The 21,567-nt window shown below is 32.6% G+C and overlaps 11 protein-coding genes and 1 non-coding gene across 12 annotated transcripts; 5 read left to right on the top strand and 7 right to left on the bottom strand.

Moving 5' to 3' along the window:
- Nucleotides 1-25: 25 nt before the first annotated feature.
- On the top strand, nt 26-2,436 carry DFA_04518 (uncharacterized protein; the record flags this gene model as incomplete). The annotated part of the gene is made up of 2 exons (XM_004360193.1): nt 26-1,449; nt 1,509-2,436. 2 exons carry the CDS (start codon nt 26-28, stop codon nt 2,434-2,436), a joined length of 2,352 nt encoding a protein of 783 aa, XP_004360250.1.
- Nucleotides 2,437-2,540: 104 nt separating this feature from the next.
- DFA_04517 (uncharacterized protein) lies at nt 2,541-3,785 on the top strand (the record flags this gene model as incomplete). Its single annotated transcript, XM_004360192.1, has 2 exons — nt 2,541-2,670; nt 2,740-3,785. The coding sequence occupies 2 exons, from the start codon at nt 2,541-2,543 to the stop codon at nt 3,783-3,785; spliced, it is 1,176 nt and encodes a 391-aa protein (XP_004360249.1).
- A 133-nt stretch (nt 3,786-3,918) lies between these two features.
- DFA_04516 lies at nt 3,919-3,990 on the bottom strand. Its single transcript has one exon. It is a non-coding gene; the product is annotated as a tRNA-Asp (tRNA).
- Nucleotides 3,991-5,010: 1,020 nt separating this feature from the next.
- DFA_04515 (uncharacterized protein) lies at nt 5,011-5,533 on the bottom strand (the record flags this gene model as incomplete). Its single annotated transcript, XM_004360191.1, has 2 exons — nt 5,011-5,391; nt 5,477-5,533. The coding sequence occupies 2 exons, from the start codon at nt 5,531-5,533 to the stop codon at nt 5,011-5,013; spliced, it is 438 nt and encodes a 145-aa protein (XP_004360248.1).
- A 408-nt stretch (nt 5,534-5,941) lies between these two features.
- rabO (Rab GTPase) lies at nt 5,942-6,726 on the bottom strand (the record flags this gene model as incomplete). The annotated part of the gene is made up of 2 exons (XM_004360190.1): nt 5,942-6,382; nt 6,466-6,726. 2 exons carry the CDS (start codon nt 6,724-6,726, stop codon nt 5,942-5,944), a joined length of 702 nt encoding a protein of 233 aa, XP_004360247.1.
- A 614-nt stretch (nt 6,727-7,340) lies between these two features.
- DFA_04513 (uncharacterized protein) lies at nt 7,341-8,735 on the top strand (the record flags this gene model as incomplete). Its single annotated transcript, XM_004360189.1, has 4 exons — nt 7,341-7,468; nt 7,576-7,652; nt 7,730-7,836; nt 7,911-8,735. 4 exons carry the CDS (start codon nt 7,341-7,343, stop codon nt 8,733-8,735), a joined length of 1,137 nt encoding a protein of 378 aa, XP_004360246.1.
- A 72-nt stretch (nt 8,736-8,807) lies between these two features.
- Nucleotides 8,808-11,427, bottom strand: DFA_04512 (peptidase M3A and M3B domain-containing protein; the record flags this gene model as incomplete). The annotated part of the gene is made up of 5 exons (XM_004360188.1): nt 8,808-8,813; nt 8,902-9,138; nt 9,195-10,034; nt 10,107-10,243; nt 10,341-11,427. 5 exons carry the CDS (start codon nt 11,425-11,427, stop codon nt 8,808-8,810), a joined length of 2,307 nt encoding a protein of 768 aa, XP_004360245.1.
- A 348-nt stretch (nt 11,428-11,775) lies between these two features.
- nudc (nuclear distribution protein C) lies at nt 11,776-12,442 on the top strand (the record flags this gene model as incomplete). The annotated part of the gene is made up of 3 exons (XM_004360187.1): nt 11,776-12,004; nt 12,078-12,325; nt 12,401-12,442. 3 exons carry the CDS (start codon nt 11,776-11,778, stop codon nt 12,440-12,442), a joined length of 519 nt encoding a protein of 172 aa, XP_004360244.1.
- Nucleotides 12,443-12,504: 62 nt separating this feature from the next.
- Nucleotides 12,505-14,926, bottom strand: ech1 (enoyl Coenzyme A hydratase; the record flags this gene model as incomplete). Its single annotated transcript, XM_004360186.1, has 3 exons — nt 12,505-13,465; nt 13,985-14,693; nt 14,758-14,926. 3 exons carry the CDS (start codon nt 14,924-14,926, stop codon nt 12,505-12,507), a joined length of 1,839 nt encoding a protein of 612 aa, XP_004360243.1.
- Nucleotides 14,927-15,037: 111 nt separating this feature from the next.
- DFA_04509 (uncharacterized protein) lies at nt 15,038-17,298 on the top strand (the record flags this gene model as incomplete). Its single annotated transcript, XM_004360185.1, has 6 exons — nt 15,038-15,793; nt 15,855-15,980; nt 16,012-16,095; nt 16,193-16,516; nt 16,581-16,934; nt 17,008-17,298. 6 exons carry the CDS (start codon nt 15,038-15,040, stop codon nt 17,296-17,298), a joined length of 1,935 nt encoding a protein of 644 aa, XP_004360242.1.
- A 100-nt stretch (nt 17,299-17,398) lies between these two features.
- On the bottom strand, nt 17,399-20,953 carry DFA_04508 (uncharacterized protein; the record flags this gene model as incomplete). Its single annotated transcript, XM_004360184.1, has 5 exons — nt 17,399-17,869; nt 17,936-18,211; nt 18,290-18,613; nt 18,686-19,476; nt 19,612-20,953. The coding sequence occupies 5 exons, from the start codon at nt 20,951-20,953 to the stop codon at nt 17,399-17,401; spliced, it is 3,204 nt and encodes a 1,067-aa protein (XP_004360241.1).
- A 313-nt stretch (nt 20,954-21,266) lies between these two features.
- On the bottom strand, nt 21,267-21,530 carry DFA_04507 (uncharacterized protein; the record flags this gene model as incomplete). The annotated part of the gene is made up of 1 exon (XM_004360183.1): nt 21,267-21,530. One exon carries the CDS (start codon nt 21,528-21,530, stop codon nt 21,267-21,269), a length of 264 nt encoding a protein of 87 aa, XP_004360240.1.
- Nucleotides 21,531-21,567: the final 37 nt, after the last annotated feature.

The raw sequence follows: 21,567 nt of genomic DNA, 5'->3' as shown, positions 1-21,567 counted from the left end.
TAATAATAATAACAAAGTAATAACAATGATAAAGAAATGGACAAAAGGAGCAGGTGAATTTATCAATAGAATGATGCATGGCTCTGATGGTGGAGGTGGTAGTGGAGGAGGAAATATCGGTATGAGTGGAGGTGACGACAGTTATAATAGAATACGATTGGAACTAGAGATTGAAGAGAATGTGGTTGGACCACACTCTACGGCTGTTTTCGATAGCGATACAGAGAGGACACCAGTGTTGGTATTAGTATACCTCTACTTTATCGTGGTGGCGAGTGTCTTGGGTACAGGTATCCTTGCCATCCCCGTAAAGCTTGCAGAGAGTGGGTTCGACCCGTTCCTTGCAAGTTACACACTCTGCTATGTCATGCAAGTTCTATCGACATTCTTTCTCATTGAGATATTGCAACGTGTCTATTCAATCATTCGAATCAACAGTAACCAAGAAATCAAGTCAAAGTTTGAACAATGTGTCACTGACAATAATAATCATAACCGTATCTTTAAGAATGGAGGTGGTAGCAGTATTGGTATTGTCATTGGAGACGATGAAAATGACGAGTTGGAGTTACAAGATATGAGTAAAGAATCGTCAACTGTAATTGGACATCATCATCATCATTCATTATCTTCACCTCATGGAGATGGATCGACCAGTCCACCATCAGCCGCCGCTGGCACCACTTCGAATGCAACAACTCCCATCACAAGAAAACGTACTTCTACACCTCCCCTTGGAGGAGGAGGAGAGGAAGAAGGAGAAGGAATGGAAGAGGAAGAGGTTGTCCCATTAAATCAATGGACAATACCTGCTAGTGGTACTGTCCCATCCTCACCTATTCAAACTAGTTCATCTGCTGCTTCATTGGAAACAGAAGCAACACCAAACCTACATTATTTGGGGTCAAAATTCCTTGGAAAATATTCTCATACTGTATTTATCTTTTCAGTGATACTTCATTTCACATCGGTGCTTATCAGTTATGGATTGGCAGGGTCAGAGGCATATGGACAATTGTTCAAGGTTGACCACTCTTATTTAATCGTGCCAGTCATTATCATCTTTACATGTATCATCATCTTTGGGTCGGAAGCACTCCAACACATTATCACGCTCTTTACCTTTGGTAAAGGTACACTTCTCGTTGTGATTGTCTTTATCACTGGTATCATATCCAATTCGGTCGAGCATGAAATATCAAACAACTGGTTTGACATTGGAAAGAGTTTTCTCATCTCGACCGTTGCTCTTGGTGGTAGTGTCAGTGTCCTACCCATCGTATTCCCAAAATTGGTCTTTTCAAAAAAGGAAATGAAGAAGTGTTATCTCACTGTCTTTTCTTCTCTTACCACTGTCTATATCCTAAATATCATTTGGTGTTGGTTCCTCTTAAGAATTATCCCTCAATTACCTGATCCAAATAATCCTTCTTATCCTTCTTTATTAGAGTAAATATAAATTTAAATATAAATATACATATATTAATCAATTTATTATTTCTTTTTAGAGCCGAGAAAAAAGGACAAATAGCAACTATACCATTGATGGGAGTTGTTGAACAATTTTATCCAGAGTTTTTATGGATAGCTAGAATCACTGATATATTTATTGTCATTTCCATTTCAATTAGTTTTATTACAGTTGGTACTGGATTCAAACATACTTTGGATGGGTTTAGTCATAGTTGGAGAAAATCAAGTCTCCAAAAATCATCAACAAACAAAAAACATCAACATCAACAAAAACAGTCACTTTTATCAATGTCATCTTCAGTTGAACATTCATCTGTTTCTGATAATATGTCTGATAATAATAATAATATCATTTTAGGACATTCTCAGACACAAGAAATGGAAGATATTGATCTTGGTAGTAGTCAACAACAACAAATGGTTGATCATCCTAAACTATTAGGACTAGTTTATAAAACAAAATCAAAATTATCGGATTTGTTCAATACACTAAACCAAAAGATTGATTCTAGGGAGAATAGAAATAATCAACAACATCCAAACCTTCACAATAGTAGTGGTAGTGGACATTCACCAATTGATCAATTAGATGAAAGTGAAACAAGTGGTGAAATTAGAATGAAAGAGGAAACAACAACAATGGCAACTACTACCAAACAACATATCAATATTAGAGAATATACACTTTATATTGTTGGATTTGGGTTCATTTTATTGGTTGCTATTCTTAATCCAAGAGGATTCCTCATGGTTATGGAGAATGGAACTAGTTTGGGACTCAACCTACAAGCTGGTCTATTCGTTGTGATGATGTTGAATTTCTCACGTTCACATTACCATCATTACCCAATCCCTCTTCCAATACCTCAACGTGTCTATCAAGCACGATATATCGTATTTGTATATTTTACATTTGCTGTATTTTACGATTTCTATTTAATTCTTAAACATTTGATTGCTTAAAACATAAAAATAGAAATTAAAATAATAAATAAATTAAAAAACATAAAATATATTTGTAAATTGTAGAAAATCGATGAGCTTTTTTTTTTAATTGTATTCTTGAAATGGAAGAACAAATAATTAAAGATGTTTATACACAATATATCATAGATAACAAAGAAGAAGGCAAAGATAACAATATTGATAAAGATTATATAAAACAACTATTTGAAACAAATATTGTTTTGTTTTTAGGTATGTATTGTGTTTGCATAGTATAGAACAAGAGTTTAATTATTAACACTTTATAATCTATCTCTTTAGAGAAATATGGTGAATGTTTAAACTTGCATCAATTGGAATACATTGAATCTATATATGTTGTTGATGATGATGGATCTGATTCTTCTTGTAAATATTCAGTTGAACATCATTTATATAGATTATATCAAAAACAAACAAGTAAAGACAATAGAGATAGAATAGATAATAATCGATTCAATTATCAAGAGACTAAAAACAAGAGATATGATTATATGGTTGACAAGTTGATTGGTACTGATTACTTTTCAATGGAAAAGTGTATTGATCGTCATCCTTTTATCTATTATCATATGATTTCAAAATATAACCATGATTATGATGATGAACAAGACGAAAGTGATAGAAGAGAACCATTTAAATCATCTGCAACACTATCTGAAAGATTATTGGATAATTATCATTTGGAACAATTGTCAATTAAAAGAATTGAAACAGAGTTTCAAGAGATTCAAGATATCACCTCGAAACTTGGAACTCTAACACGCAAAAATAATGATATCTTTAATGATAATCAACCATATCCTCTTCTTTACAAATGGTTACAGATTAATAACAAACAACAATTACTATCAATCATCAAAGAAATGTATAAAAGAAAATCAACTTTAAATCAATTAAAACAACAACTTGAAAACAAAAAAAAAAGAGATAGAAATGATCAAGATGAAGAAATGGAAGAAGATGAGGAAGAAGAAGAGGAAGAAGAAAAAGAGGAAACAAAAGTAGAAAATAATGACAATGGACAAAAAGATGATCAATCAATGGTCGTGGTACAAGAAGAGGATAATGATGAAATAGATGCATTTATAGATTTGATGAAAGATTTATTCATTAATGGACAAGATAAAGATTTTGACTATTCCTTAATTGACAAACAACGAGTTGGAATGGATGATGACAAGGAGAGTCAAGAAGATCTTCTGTCTTTAAATCGATATGGTGATCCCCAACCAACAAAAATGGCCACCTCTAGGGTTTACAGCTTGGGTGAAAATGATGACTATGATTATGAAGAAGAATATCGGCAATCTCTTTTAAATAAATAGAAATAGATAAATAAATAAATAGATAAAATGATAGTATTTCCTTCCACGTGGACTATCATGACGGTTCGCTAGCGTTTACTTTATGTAAGTACATACTTTAGTGATAAGTTCAGTCCTGCATATAAAAAAGGTTCTCCCCTTCCGAGAATTGAACTCGGGCCTTTCGCGTGACAGGCGAAAATCCTCACCACTAGACCAAAAGGGAAACTAATATGTGTATTGAATCCAAAATATAATATCAAAATTTGACAATACCACACCATGGGCATGGCGTGGCAAGTGAGTCGGGAGTGTGCGATCCCGGGAACGTAAAGGTCATAGGTTCGAATCCTGTCCTCGAACTTTACTTTTGGCGCCAACGTTTAACTTGACCACAATTGGGGGGATTGAGGAGAAAAACCATCCGACTTTAGGGATCTAGAGGACAGGACACCCCCACGGAAGGATGACCGGGTTAGTTTCCCCTTCTCAGTAGGAGATTGGGTAGCCAGACTGCAACAAGTAACGGGAAGGTAGTGGAGGACCTACTGGGCCGTCGCGATAGAAAGCCATTTGACATTTCAAATACAATATGCAACACGTAAAGACGAGTGTCCACAATGGGGAGTAAATCGGCGCGAGAGTTGAGAGCGGCAGTCGGTTTTGGACGCACCCAAGGCTTAAGGTTTCACCGCAAGTATGGTACTAAAATTAGAAGAAGATGGGTGCCATATTTGCGTCATCTATCAATAATAATATTAATAATATAATAATTTACTAAATAATAATAACATAGAATAATTATATAACACAATATTACAGCCTATAGTGCTGAGAAAAAAAAAAAAAAAAAAAAAAAAAAAGCGATATCTTTAACCAATTTATTTTTAGAACAAGCAACAACCCAAAACAATCCAACATGCTTGACACTATACAATAAGATACATGATCAACGTCCATATAACATGTATCATAGACATGGACAACCCCCAGAACAAATTAACTTTAATTCTTCTCGAGATAATCTTTATTTCTTGCTGGTCAATTAAAATGTATAATTAATAAAACTTTGTAACTTCTGAGTACTACTCTTCCCGATAGGAGAGAACAGGAAAAGAATTACTTTAAAAAAAAAAATACCACACCATCAAAGAGATTTATGTGGGGTTTTCTGATAAAAGTTGATTTCTTTCTTTTTGGTTGGAGCCTTTGTGGGATTAATAAAGAGGTTTGGTTTATTTTATTGTCAATAAACAATTTCTTTATCCCTCTTTTCTTGAACTATTTGTTCATTTTTAATCTTTTGTTTGATATGAAGAATAGTCAAATCCTTTATGATATCAAAATTTTCATCCTGTAGGGCGCTTATTTCAATATATTGTAGTCCATTTTTAAGAGCAAAAGTTTGAGCTTCGTCAAAACTAACCAATCTCTGATTCTCCAAATCCAATTTATTGCCAATAAGAATCGTGTATGATTTTTGGTCCAATTCAAAGCGATTGAAATGCTCCAACCATTCTGGTAAATCTAAAAAAGACCGACGGTTTGTTATATCAAACACTAAAAATATATAATCTGATCTATAATAACTAAATGGTAGATAATGACGAAACCTTTCTTCTCCAAACTATAGATAGTAAATAGTAAATAAATAGATTTTTACTTTTTAAACAACTCTGTTCTTTTAATGTATTATTCTAAATTCTACATACAGTATCCCAAAGTTGAATCATAATTGGTTTACCATCTATTTGAATTGGTTGGATCATCTTATGTAGGAAAGACTACACTAGAGAGAAAATTGGCTGGTAAACCATTCAGCGATTTGGTTGTTTCAATAGGTCCTGAATTTACTCATCTATTTGATTTTTTATAGATTTGATATGAGGCTCATCACCATCATTTCTTGTACCTTCGTTACAACACATGTTCAAATACAATAGAGATATTATTATTATTTAATGAGAAGTATTGTTGTAGTTGTTGTTGACATTCGACATTCTTTTGGATTGAGGGAGAATTATTAAAATAGAGATGAGAGAATGATCGAATTCTCTTAAAGGTATGTGCGAAAAACAGATCACACAAAAATTTAAATTATATAATATCCAAAGAAAGGATGAAACAAATATGTTTATATTTTATTTACACGTAATTAAAATGAAGAAGGATAAATATTATTTGTTATTTTGTTCCTTTCCCTTTTCCTTTTCTTTTTCTTTTTCCTTTTCTTTATTTTCTTTAATTATTAAATCGTCTTGTTCTTTTTTAATTGTTTTTTTGATATGATGAATGACCAACTCTTTAATGAGTTCACAATTCTCATTTTCGAGAGCACTCGTTTCAATATATTGGAATCCTCTTTTAAAAGCAAATGATTGAGCTTCATCCAAGCTAACGAGTCTCTTTTTTTTTCTTTCCAAATCCAATTTGTTGCCAACCACGATTGTGTTTGGTGGTATACGACGAGAACTTTCTGCTCGATTCGCATTGTCCAACCATTTAGACAAATCCATAAAAGATTGACGATCAAATAGATCAAACACTAAAAAGATAAAGTCTGAACCTCTAAAATAAAATGGTAGAAGATTAAATATATTAAGTTTCTCTTGTCCTCCCTAAACAAAAATAAATAATAACAAAGAGGTCAATAATGATCTATATAGATATACTCTACTCTTTATATTCATATATAACATACAGTATCCCAAAGATTGATATTAAGAGTTTTTTGATCGACTTGAAGTGGAACTTGATAGAAAACAGCACCTATTGTAGAAGAGGTCATATGATCAATAGGTGTACCACAGATTCGGTGTTGGAGTGTTGTCTTTCCTACGCCAGATGATCCAACCAAAGTAGCTTTAAATGTAATTCGATCTGTGAATGGTCCACATGGACGATTTACTTTAATATCATCTTCTATCCTTGTATCTCGGGATAGATAACAATTGGGTTGCATTATGTTATTATTATTATTATACTAGTGAAATGATTGTTATCAACAATCACATTTTGTTTGTTATTGTTTATGTTGTTAAGTTGCATACACTGAAAACAAAAAGAGAGAATCATGAAATCTCAAAGAGAATAATGTTTCTTGACCAATATGATTCTCTTTGCTTTTTTTTTTTTCAAAGAGAAGAGAACTAGTTTATAGAATAAAACCAGGATAGTTGGAAGTCTGAATTAAACATTCCTAATTGTCGACTGTTTTATTCTTCTATTCCTATGCATAGATGTAAAGATTCTTTTCTATCATGTCTTGGTTTTCATGGAGACCACTGTTGGTTTGACGTTTAGGGTGGGCTTGTTGTACGATATTTCAAAAAGATCACTTTTTTTTTTTTAAATTTTCATCAACATTTCGGAAAATCGGTGATCCGAATAAATATCAGCCGTCTCACAAGTTGGTGTTTGATCATCGAAATTTAGGTGGCCACCTCTCTCTGTATAGCAAAAAAACAATTAATTTGATTTTATTGTTGGTCATACAGCGACCGCATTGTTTTAGTTTCATTCCATTTTGTTTCTTGTAACTAACTATATAGATTTTAGATAAAAAAAACATAAAAGATGAGATTAATTCTTGCCATTTTAGTAATCATACTAGTTTCAATCAACGTTGCCTCCTCGTGGTCATGTGCTGATTCAGATATGACATTCCCACCCGGTGTAACAATCAAGTGTTCCGACTCATCATGGTCAGTATCAAATAAAATAAATATTTTATAAAAGCCCTCGATATGAAGCTTTTTAGAAAAGTTATGATCGACCCTAACCACCACATTGGTTTATTTTCATATTATAGTGCTACTGATGAACAATCTTTGACTGTTAGTTTCTGTTCATCCAAATACTATTGTGACCAAACTACATTTGATTGCAGTAAGTTAAATATCATTATTATTATTATTTCCAGTTTGAAAACTTACAATCATTTTCTTTTTAACCTTTGCTTCTAGTTGAAAAATCTGATCAAGGTGGACCATGTAGTGATGACAACGAATGTTTAACTGGATACGAATGTGTAGACAGTACTTGTGGTGCTTATAACTATGCTCAATCAGGTGTACGTAACAAAGAAAAAAAAAAAAAAGCTCAACAAATTATTAATATTTATCCCCTTTTTAATTTTTATCTTAGGAAACATGTTCAAACACTAACCAATGTATTGAAGGACTTGAATGTACATCAGGTGCATGCACCCTTGGAACAAACGGATGTACTGATAACGACCAATGTGCATATGGTAAATACTGTAACACTACCTCACAAGACTGTTTCGACCGTATTTCCGACCAACAACCATGTATTATTGGTTTGGATGAAAAGCCATGTGGATCTTATTCTAAGTGTGTTCCAACTGTTTTGGGAAGCAATTCTTCAATTTGCGTACCATACTTTTCACTCGGAGAAACAAAGGCATGTGGAGACGAAGCTACCGATGAAACCAATGCTTGTGATATCTCCAAGGGTCTCGACTGTTTCAGTGGCACTTGTCAACTCTTATCGGCCAATGGTTACAATCAAACTCAATTTAGCGGTAATTGCAATGACCCCAATCTCGCATTAGACCCATGCAATGAAAATTCTCAATGTACTTGTATCCAAAGTGATAGAGGTGTTTGCATTTCCCAAGTCGCATCATCTGTTGACGAAATCCGTACCTGTGGAGCTGTCAGCATGAGAATGACTGCTTGTGCCGTCGAACACAAGTGTAATGAACAAGCTGGTCAATCAGTCAAGAATTGTTTCTGGCAACACTGTGGTGAAGAGTTTTGTGGCTCCCTTGCCGATTGTGCTCCCATCTACAAGGAGCTCACCAGTGAACTTGTATGTGTTATAGAGGGTCTCCTCCCATTACCATGCTCTACTTTGGGTTACTCTATTGGTGCTGCCGGTTCTTCAATCTCCCTCATTTCACTCTCTTCAGTATTGATGATTTCATTTGTTTCCCTTTTATTCTAAGAAACTATAATAATAAATTAATTAAGTACCTTATATTATTTATTCAATCTGTTTGTCCACCAGCTGGTTGTTTTAAACCTAATCTTAATAAAATAGATTGAGGTAATTGAGATGCACCCTTTTGAAGGAATTTTCTTCGATAGAATTCTCCTCTCTCTCGATTAACATCACCGCCTGCACCAAAGAATTGTTTCCAAATTCTCTTGCTATAATGAGTTGACAGTAGATAACTATAGTAACAAGATCCATAATAATAGAGATGTGAGAAGTTTTGTACAAATGGTTGTCCTATCGCTCCAGGTATTTTCGAATATTTAACATTCAATTCTGATAATATATCTCCTGCTTTTTGATTTAATGGATGTTTACCATGTAATGTTAAATCTAGCATTGCCATTGTTATCTAAAAATAGAAATAAATAAATAAATAAATTATAATCTATTTTTTTTTTTTCTTACTTGATTTTGAGTTTCAATAGCTTTAAATAAATTTGAACGTTCATTATAGGAATTTACTATAGATTCTGAAATGGGACGACCAGATTGATGATGATGAGCAAAAGTAGAGAGGATACGATAATCTGTTACAAAATTTTCCATTAGTGTGGAGGGGATCTCGGCAAAATCGGTTGGTCCTCTTGTACCTGCTAGATGTTGGAAATCGGTACGTGACAATAGACTATGTATACAATGACCAAATTCATGAAACAATACTTGAACATCTGCCAGACCAAGTTGCGATTTTCGATGATTGTAAACGACGCCTGGTGTTGGTGATGGTTGATTGACCTTTAAAAACGAGCAAATAATAGCTACCAATGGTGAATGGTAATCTTGCATTAATGGGATTTCATAGGTTAGTTGATTGAAATTGGCACGACGATATCCAAGATGAAGAACAAAGTTGGCTGCACCAGTAGTCAACTTGTCGGGACGATACCATGGATCCAAATAGAAATGTCCCAATTCACCTTCAGTCTTGCTAAACAAACCCAATTTAATGACTTCTGGATGCCAAGATTCACCATTTGACATTGGTACCTCTGCCAATCTAAGACCAAACAGTCGTTGTACAATCGTATTGAATCCTTCCACCACATTTTCCAATGTGAAATATTCTGCCAATTCCGTCGAAGTTGGTATACATTTCTCTTGAGATTGAATGTTTTTAATCAAGTTTGTATAGTATTGATAATCCCATTGATAAATTGGATCACCTGTATATTCCATTTTACATTTATATGATTGTAATAAATTTAATTCCATATCTGATTGTTCTTCAGTTTCTTTTGATAAATTCTAAAAGAAAAAATAATAAATAATAATATTAATAAATCAATATTTATGTTTGTTTTTTTAGTTTTAGTTTACATTTAAAAAATTTGTAGCCTTTTCAGGAGATTCAATTAATTTTGAAGATAAATGATAAGCTGAATAACTTGGATACTTTAATTTCTTTGCCAATTGATCTCTTAAATTAATAAATGATTCTAAATGATAATCAATATCTAAAATTAAATAACAATTAGTTATTATTTTTTTTTGAAAGTATACTTTTTTTTCTTTTACTTTTTTATACAATACCATTTGAAACATAATATTTACTATTTTGATAAACTTGTTTTCTAATACAAGGATCATCAACATGGGTCATAACACCTGATAGAGTAAAAGGAGAACTATCAAGACGAATATCATTGTATCGTCTCTTTAGATGTGTTTTATACTCTGCAGGTAAGTTTTTAAGTGTGTTTTTATCGACATAGACATAGTGAGAGTTGTGAATGGGTAATTGATTTTTTTGCAGTTTTGAAGACTCTTGAAGATAACTTTGTCCGTGAAAGGCAATCATGTTTTTGAGATCTATCACTTGTTTTCTGCATTCATCGGGTAGATGAATACCATTAATCTCTGATTCGTTCATCATATCAGACACAAACACTCGATGTGCAGGTGGCAAGTTACGATGTTCCGGGTGTTGATAGATGGCTTTAAACAAGTCATACATTGATTGATTAGAGTTGAGTTCATGTACAAACAATGACATCTTGTTGAATACTTCGTCAGCTGCATCACCATGTTTAGTTCCATACATCACATTACGACACAGTTCGGCTGGATCCATCAATTCACAAATAGTCTGTGACAATCCATCAATCAAATAACAAGTCTCTGACAAATGTTGTAGATTGTCCTTGTCAGTGACTTTGGTATGATTCAATCGATCCAATATCTCTCTACCTCGTTCATGACATCGATCGTATAAATCCAACCATCCAGTGGGTGTCTTTAATTCTTTAATACCAAATAATCCAATATTATCAGCAGTATTATATAATGATGAATTATTATAAATATTCGACGATGACGATAGTTCATTATTTAATAATGGTTCTGATACTGTATAATCTCCAGAGGTAAGTGTCTGCTGCTGATCTACACTTGAAGCATTATTATTACTTGCATTATTATAGAATCTTGAAAAGTAATTGGTTGCTAAACTTGATAATGATGTCGTTTCTTTTGTGATGGGTGTTGATGTTGTAATTGTTTTAACTTGTCCTCCTCTAATTCCTCTTGCACTTAATGTTGTCGTTGTTGTTGTTATACAACTAGCATTACTATTTGTAATAATGTTATTCTTGTTGATGTTGATACATTGATTTGTTGTCCTTGTTAATAATCTAAACATCCCTCCTAAATACCTAATTCTTTCTTTCTTTTGTAATCTCTTTAATATTATAATATTTCTATCTTCTTCTTAAATCCAAGCATTTCAAGGTGTATTTTGACTGTACACCCCTACTACTAACTACTACTAACTAACTGACTACTTTAAAAGTCTCTCTCTTCTCCTTCCTTTTTCTTTGTCGTTTGGTTGGGATCGGGTACGTTGAAGATTAGAATGATTCACCTTCACAGCATCATCATTAGTTTTTTTTTTTTTTCTATTTTAATTTTGGTGTATACTTTGCATTGAAACGAAAAAGGAATAGAATCTATAGATTGATTAGATAGTCTATCATATAATATATAGAGAATGAGTATACCATCAAGTAAAGTTCACAAAACAGATAAATATAGTTGGAGTCAAACATTGACAGAGGCAACGATCACAATCACCTCGGATGTGGTAGTTAGAGGTAGAGACTTGTTTGTCAAGATGGATAAGCAATACTTGACAGTAAAGAATAAAATATCAAATGAAATATATATAGATGGTACATTACATAAATCAATAAAGATTGATGATTCAACTTGGAGTGTTGGTATGTAAATGTAATAGAATATATTATCAATAATGAAAGATATATATTGATTGCAATCATATGTTATGTTTAGTCGATGGTAAAACAATTACAATAGAATTATTCAAGATTAAATCAGAATGGTGGTCATGTATTGTACAAGGAGAACAAGAGATTGATGTTACCCAGATAACACCCGAAAACTCATCACTCAATGATTTGGACGGTGAAACAAGAACAATGGTTGAGAAAATGATGTTTAACCAAAGACAAAAGGCTGCTGGTTTACCAACTACCGATGATGAAGAAAAAGAAAGACATTTACAAGAGTTTAAAGATTTGGTAAGTATTAAATTAATTATAATTTTACTTGTAATTTATTAATTAATTATTATTATTGTTGTTGATATTTAATAGAACCCAAATTTAGATTTTAGTGGTGCAACATTTAATAAATAACTGGATGGTAAATTATTTATTTAATTATTTAATTATTTGGATTTGTCTTTGGAATTGATTTTTTAATCATCCCAAGCTTGAGCAATACGTAATTTTAAATCTAAACCAAAGATAACTTTAAATAATGTAGCGTAGGTATGATGATGTTGTTTAATTCTATCTTGAATAATATGTAATTGGTGACGTGGAATGAAATAACTCATTACAATTCTTTCATCATCATCCATTTCTTGTGGGTTTTGTTGTTGTTGTTGTTGTTTCAATTCTTTTTCTTTTGATTGATATATACAACAAGAATAACCAACATCATAGAATTGATCTTCTGATCCTCGAATATGCTCAGGCAGATTGGTTGGATAATCAAACAATTCAGCCAATTCCACTTCCTTTGCCAACAGATCCGTATTTTCTCCGTGTTGGTCAATGTTTTGGAAAAGGGATATCGTAGATTGTGATAATTGTCCAAGCATTTGTTTAATATTTAATGATGGTGATGATGATAATGATCTTGGTGAAGTTGCCGTTATTATTATTTCTTCATTATTATTCGATTGATTATTTTGATTATTATTATTAGTTTGATTGTTATTTTGATTTAATATTTGTTGTTGATATTGTTTAATTGATTGTTTAAAATATAGTACAGCAGTGTTTTCGAATACAGTATTATCGGTTTCGATTGATTTACACTTTTTAAAGACAATGTCAGGTAGCGTTTGAAGTAGTCCACTTGCAATGATCACTCTTTCGTGGTATGATTGAAGCATTGATTCAGGCAGATAACTAAACATCATCATTGGTTTGAATCGAGCCACTGTAAAGAGTACCTCTGAAAAGAACAACATATTCTTTATGTCTAATCCTTCGTCTTGCAGTAATTGTTCGTCTTCTTCAGATAGAGTACTCCACCATTCCATCTCTAGTTCTTTGTATCGATTCATCAACCTAATAAATCTAGATCCTGTAGGTGATGTTTGTCCTTGTATCATACTACTACTACGACCTCGTAGACTGTTACTACTACTATCATTATTAGTTGCAACTATTTCTTTAAGTTTTAAATTCATTCTCTCCTATCTCTTTATCTATCTCTTTGTTTTAAACATAATAATAATAATAAAAAGTAAACAACAACAACAATATAATGAGTCGAGTTTGTGGAAGATGAGGAAAGAAGTATTAATAACTAGTTATGTGAATCATCATCATCATCACAATCGATTCGACAGATCTCAGGTTCATGTGATTGAAAATTTCATAGATGTCTTCTCCTTTTTTAAAAGCAACACTTTGTTCAAGGAATTGAATTGAATTGAATTGAACTGGTTGCCCATTCCCACCATGACTTTAAATTTGATTGCATTGACGACAATGAATGAATGAACGAATGAATGTAGGTCAAAGTAGAAGTAAAAGTTAATAGAGTAATTAATTAATTAAATAATAATGATGATGATTTTAAATGAATTATGTATTATTTACAAAAGTGGAATAGGTTGGATTGCTTGAATATGTGTTTGTTTGTTGGGTTTGTAGAGTTACAAGTTTGATTTAAATATAGGAGTACGTTTTTCCATAAATGAAGAAACAGCTTCCATTAAATCATTTGAACGAAGAAAGGCGGTGTTGTGGAGAGCTACACGGAGAAGACCTTCATCGATTTTATGGTCGAGTGAGTGGTTGAGGATCATCTTGGTGGACTGGACTACGAGGGGTGAGTTGGCGGCAATCTGCTTGGCAAGCTTATGTGCTTCTTGGAGAAGGGTGGTCTTGTCACTATACACATTATTTACGAGTTGGTAACGGGATGCGGTGGCAGAGTCGATACGACGACTAGTGTATGCCATCTCTCTAGCATTACCAACACCACAGATACGTTGAATACGTTGTAGTGTACCGAGATCGGCTACAATAGCCAACTTGGTCTCTAGAATGGAAAAGGTAGCGTCAGATGAACACAATCTAATATCACATGCAGTAATCAGATCAATGGCACCACCCAGACAGTGACCGTGTACAGCTGCAATGACAGGTTTGAGACATTTCTCGATACGGTCAAATGCGCATTGCCAACGTCTGATCAAACGGAATAGTTTTGAACTCTGTTCTTGTACTGTACCCTCTGTATCTGACAATTGACTAGATGCAGCTGCCAAATCCAAACCTCCAGAGAATATCTTACCGTCACTATAAATAATGACTACTCTAATCTTTTCATCCAATTGTATAGTTTCAAAGATTGATATTAATTCTGCAATAGACAAATAACAAGTTAGTTAACATATCTATATCTATCTATCTATACGATCGCTTACCATCAAAGAATTGATCAGACATTAGATTTAAACCATTTGATGATGTTAGAATCAATTCTGCAACACCCGTATCAACATTCTTTTCCAACTTTAGGTGTTCATATTTATCAATAGTCTTTACAACTGAATAGAATGACGGTGAGTTGTTTGTATGAAATAATGAATCCATTCTCTAATTATATAGTATAGTATAGTATCTATCTCTACTTTCTTGAAGTTAAATTAAAAGTTTAATTAATTAGCAAAATGCAAACAAACTTGGCAGAGTTGAATGAAGAACATGTCATCGATTTTTCATTCTTTAAATTTGCATATGAAAGATACAGATAATAATAATAATAATGTTAATACTACTACTACTATTACATTTCAAAGTATATTTAGAATATCATATATTAGAGGATTGATATTTAATCATTTAAATGGAGGAGGAGGAGGAGGAGGAGAAGGAGGTGATGAAAATAACAAACAAAGTTTTAAAAAAGGAAGAGATATTATTGGTTTGGCTCTTTTAGGAATGATTACACAATATGCAATGCCATGGAACTTTATTAAACATTATATCAATTCACAACAAGTACTGTTAAAAAGAAGAAGAGATATTGTCATATCAATATATTGTATTCATCCAAATGCTACTTTGGATACTTTAAAACATCTAATAGAATGGTCACAAGATTTTACACCTTTGCAACATAGTCACTGTTACTTGGATCTATTGGTAGATATTGCAGAGTATGGTCATCGAGATATTTTAGAGTTTCTTATCACTCAATATTATCCAACTCATCTGTCATTGGGTGATCCACGTGATATGGCAGATATCGCAGCTATAAATGGACATCTCTCGACTCTACAGTTTATAGATTCCCTTCCAAGGGAGGAGGATCAACCAAGATACTATAAGGAAATAATGCAAACCGTCGCGGAATATGGTCATTTAAATGTATTGGAGTATTTGCATAGTCAAGATGAGCATTGTACCAGCAGAGCTATGCATAATGCTGCAACTTTTGGTCATTTTGATGTTGTTAAAGTATGTTATAATAACTACAGAAGAATACTCTAAATTAAATATTAACTGGATACATTTATAGTTTCTTCATGATAATAAGGCTGAAGGATGTTTGGAGATCACTATGAATCAAGTTGCTAGTAATGGTTATTTTGAAATATTAAAGGTAACAATAATTAATACTTCTTCATTTTCTTTTGACTATTGTGTATTAATTTATAATTATATTTTATTTATAGTTTCTTCATGATAATAGATCTGAAGGATGCACAAAGAATGCTATGGATTGGGCATCTGAATTTGGACACTTTGAGATTGTCAAAGTATGTCCGGACTGTGATTACAACCTCAATCACAGTCTCTATGGTACCATACCTTGACAATTATTTTTATTAATTATATTTATTTTTATATTTATAGTTTCTCCATCTTAATAGAACAGAAGGATGTTCAACACATGCTATGGATAATGCAGCACGTAATGGTCATTTTGAAATTTTAGAGTGGCTCCATGTCAATAGAAGTGAGGGATGTACTGTGGATGCTATGGATCATTCTTTTAATTTAAAGATACTCGAGTTTCTTCATTTAAATCGAACTGAAGGATGCACAAAGAATGCAATGGATCATGCATCTATGTTGGATTTACAAATGGTATCATTCCTTTATAAAAATAGAACCGAAGGATGTACTTTGGATGCAATTGAATATGCAATCGATAATAATAATTTAGATATTTTAAAGGTATTAAATAATTATCAACACTGACTCCTTTTTAGAGAATATTAATATTTATTTATTTCTACAGTTTTTACACGAGAATAGGATAGTAAAGAAAAAATACCCAAGTAATCTAATCAACAGGATAGTATCGAATAATGGGGAATTAGAGATGATAGAATATGTTCATACACAACTCAAATCATCTTGTACCTCACTTGCAGTCAACAATGCCGCAAAGTTGGGTAGATTGGATATTATTCAATATCTTGATAAGCATTTCAAGACCTCCTCTAAAATATGGAGTATCACTACAATGGATTTTGCAGGACAATATGGACACCTTGATATTATAACCTATCTCAATCAGCATAGAACAGAAGGTGCGACCTATAGAGCTATGGATATGGCTGCAAAGTATGGTCATCGAGAAATAGTAGAGGTAAATTATTTTGAAATTTATTATCACTTTTCATAATTATGTTTATTAACATTATATAAATATATATTTATAGTTTTTACATTATAATAGGACAGAAGGATGCACGACAAGTGCAATGGGATACGCAGCACAAAATGGTGGTCTTCAAATAGTAGAATTTCTTTATAATAATCGTACAGAAGGATGTTCTTTGGATGTTCTTAAACCAAATACCTATTTACCCGTTTATTGCCAAGTTTTGGATTATCTTTTGCCTAAATATCCTCTACTCTTTTGCAAAGAAAATATATCTAAAGAAATTTTAAAACACTTGAAAAAAGGTTATTTTGAAGCCATGGATTGGTTTGATCGAAATATAATATAATAAATAAATTCAAATTAGTAAGTAACAAGGAATATAAAATAATATTTTTTATTTAATTTTAATAATAACCGTTTTGGAATATATGATTTCTATATTTACATTAATTATTATTATTATTATAATATCTACTAACCAAATCAACAGTTTCCCAATATGTCTCCTGACCAGCATATCTTTTGATAGTATTTTTAATTTCTGATATTGAAATTAATTTGTTGTCAAGAATATAATCAATCACATCGTAGTGGGGATACAAAATTGGTATTTTAAAAGCAGAAGACGTACATTGCTGAGCGCCAGTCTGATTCTTGTGGAGATACTTTACCACATCCAAGAAACCATTTGAAGCAGCTTCATCAATTGCTCTTACTGTGCACCCTTTTCGTTGGTCATTTAAAAACTCTATTATTTTCAAATGACCTTTCATTGAAGCTAGATCCATAGCATCGGTTGTGCATCCTTCTGTTCTATTAAGATGAAGGAATTGAAGCATTTCCATATTATTATTCATGGCAGCTGAATCCATTGAGTCAGTTGAACACCGATCCTCTACACGATTAAAATGTATCCACTAAATTAAATAAATAATTAATAAATAATAAATATTATTATTTGTTTAAAATTAAATTATATTTACTTTAACCATTTCAAAATGATTGTAATAGCAAGCCAAGTCTAGTGATTTTAGTTGAGACCATTTTTCAGATGTTGGATAATGTTGATGAATAAATTGTATAATATCCAATCGACCTGATTGAATTGCTCTTTGTAAAAACAAATTTGAAAACTCTACTCTACTGCTCTGAGAGAGAAGGAATATTATAATACCAATTGTATCACATTTACCATTCATTTTAACTCTATCAATAGTTAAAGAGTCTGAGAATCCCTCGGTTCTAATTTGATACAAAAACTATCAATAAATAGAAAGATATGACTGATGGTTAAATATAGCAATGATATAACTTATAACTATCTTTCTTTTATATACCTTTATAATATCAATGTGACCATTGATAATTGCCAAACTCATTGTAGATGTACACTCTTTACTTGTATTTTGATGGAGATATTCAATTATATCTAACCGTCCTCTTGATGTTGCATTGTCGAATGCCTCTATTGTACACCCTTCAGTGCGATTGGTAAGAAGGAATTGAGTGATTTCCAATGATGCCGAATAGTCCAATGCTCGAGTCGTACATCCTTCACTTCTATTGACATGTAGCCACTTTACAACTTCATAATGACCATTACGTGCTGCATTATCCATAGCATGTATCGAACATCCTTCTGTTCTATTAAAATGGAGAAACTATAAAATAATTAATAAAAGTAATTGATAAAGGTTGTAAAGCCTTTAATCACAGTCTCTATGGTACTATACCTTGACAATATCTAAATGACCAAATTCAGATGCCAAATCCATCGCAATGTATGAACAACCTTCAGTTCTATTAAAATGCAAATACATTAAAATATTTAAACGACCATTCTTTGCAACAATATCCATTGTAGTCTCGTCACAACTAGCTCTACGATATTGATCGGTGTTTAATAATTGTAATGTTGAAAGATGTCCATATCTAGAAGCAACTTCAACAACACCTTTTAGATTGATAAGTGGATACTTGTTAACAAGTAGTTCTAATACATCTCTATTTCCTACCTTGGCAACATTTCTTGATAATTCTTTAAAATGTATCTTTGATAGAAGATGAGGATCATAATCTGGTGACCATTCGAATAGATGTTGTAGTGTATCCAATGTTGCATTGGGATGTGAACAATATCGAGTGATTACATATATTCTTCTTTTCTTTAATACAGTCTCTTTGTTGTCAATTGTTGCACACCATGTTGGTAGATAATGTTTGATAAAGTTCCATGGCATACCATAAATACTGATCATTGCAAGATGAGGTAACTTGACAATATCCTTTCCTTTCTTTGCTCGAACAAACCCGTCGTGATCATCATCATCATTGTTTTGGGTTCCTCTTTGTGATCTAAACTCTTGTATTGATATCTCGGTTATTTGATTGAATATTATTCTTTTGATATATGGTACTCTAATCAAACTTTTAAATGTTGGTTGTACAACTGTTAAAGTGGTATCTGGAGCATTCATCAATGATCTGTTTTTATTATTGATCAATTCTTTAATGTCTGCTTGACCTTTTCTTCACACACACTTTGATTATATCCTTTTCATTAATATTATTTATTTATTTTTTTAATTCATTTAAAAATTTTGATTTGATACCATGTTGAAAGGAACCAATTTAATGGTAAAAACAAGATTACAATTACCTTTCCATTGATAAACATTTAATGAAATAAATATATCTCTATTTGAGGAATTACATGATACAATAATATGATTGGGGTTGGAGGTTGGATTTTCGTGGATTGCATCTGCAGTATTTAGTTGAATAGAAGTGACAGTTCCGAAACCAGTTGTAATGCATACTTTTTCACGGGGGTGATAATAATATGTTGTTGTGCCAAGATTTAACAATTGGTATCCCTTAGAGGTCATACTAAACATTCCAATTGAAACTGGATGATCAAGTAGTTGGATTTGATTATCGATTACTTTTAGTACTCTTGGAATACAGTGGATATTGGATGGAGTAATGAATAGTAGAGCAGAATAGAATTCTAAAATTTGGTTACACCAATCATCTACTTTTTTGATTGCTTTTACAAAACTACTGTCTCCTGATATTGATACTATAAAATCGACCAAACTAATGACTGGTGATGCAATGACACATACTTTTCCAACCACCGATAGAGCCATCTTTCCACTAGCTTTGGCGGCATTGACTGCCATAATACCGGCTCCTACACCGACTCTGATGGCAGTACTGGCAGTTGGAACAACGATACTACCAATGGCCACAATGATCGATATCCTGATATAGGCATTCTCCTTGATTTGATCGACCGATGCGTTTCTAAACGATTTGATGGCATCTGCATTATTATTTGATCCTGTCAAGATGGCACCGATGGCACTTTGAATCATACCAACATAGGTTTGGTCATTTGCAGTGTAAATATGGTTAATGAATCCATTAATATTTCGATCGTCGATGGGGATGAATGACACTTCATTTTGAATCATTTTGAATACTTGAGTGGCTGCACCTTGATTCATGGCAAGGTAAACCATGACAAGATAGTATGACAGCTCGGCTCTTTCCTTATCACTAGGACCTTCGTGACAAACTTGTAAAAGAAACATATTGACCATGTCCAACAAGATTGTGTTGATTGATTCTTGAACTTTGATCAATTTCTCTGTTTCCTTGTTCACCTTTGAAACTCTGGTATGACCTACAGCCAAATCGACCACCGACGTTACAGCACCTCCAACACCACTAAGAATCAACAGACCATACCCAAGCGGAAATAAAGGGGAAGCAGACATTCCAGCTCCAACACCTGCCATAGCTGCTACGCCTCCCTTTGCAACAGCGACCCCTTTTTGTTGATCTTTAAGTGTCTCTACCATCTCTTGACACATTCTAATCAAATCTGACTTCAAATGACCAACTGAATTGAGCAATGAGAATAACTTGATCTTGTCACGATCCATCTTCTCAATCTCATCATATCTTTGTTCTAATTCTATTGCTGGAACCATTTTTTTTGAAATACAAATTTATATACACATATAAATAATTCTACTTTTATGAAATGACTTTTAAAAAGTATGTACACATTTTTTTTGTGTTAACCAGCAAAATAATATTACTTTGATCATCAACCACCCACACGCACACAGACACAACCATTGCAAAAAGTCTACTTTCTTTTATAAATTAGATTAAGGAAGAGTTTTCCCATCCACAGCTAGCTATATTTATTTATTTACTTTAATTTATCTATTTTGATTGGCCCATTTAACAAGTAAAATCAATGATCCACCACTGAGTCCTATACAATGAATATTATATTTATTTATTGATGAAATCGACCACCGACATTACAACACCTCCAACACCACTTAGAAGCAACAGACTATATCCAAACGGAAATAAAGGGGAAGCAGACAATACAGCACCAGCAACTGCTACAGCTGCTAAGCCTCCCTTTGCAACAGCAATACCTTTTTGTTGATCTTTTAGTGGTGTCTCCATGTTATTGGTATAGCCCATCTGATTTTCTATTGCATCAAGAGTTTGTACTGGTGTTGTTATTTCTGATTCTATTGCTGACATATTTAAATAAATACAAATATTTTAACTTCTACTACTA

This window comes from Cavenderia fasciculata (assembly GCF_000203815.1).
Source record: "Cavenderia fasciculata unplaced genomic scaffold Scf_Dfasci-G-o-33e01.r1-3, whole genome shotgun sequence".
NCBI classification, from domain to species: domain Eukaryota; phylum Evosea; class Eumycetozoa; order Acytosteliales; family Cavenderiaceae; genus Cavenderia; species Cavenderia fasciculata.
The sequence above is the reverse complement of the archived record's forward strand: the minus strand, read 5'-3'. Positions and strand labels throughout refer to the sequence as shown.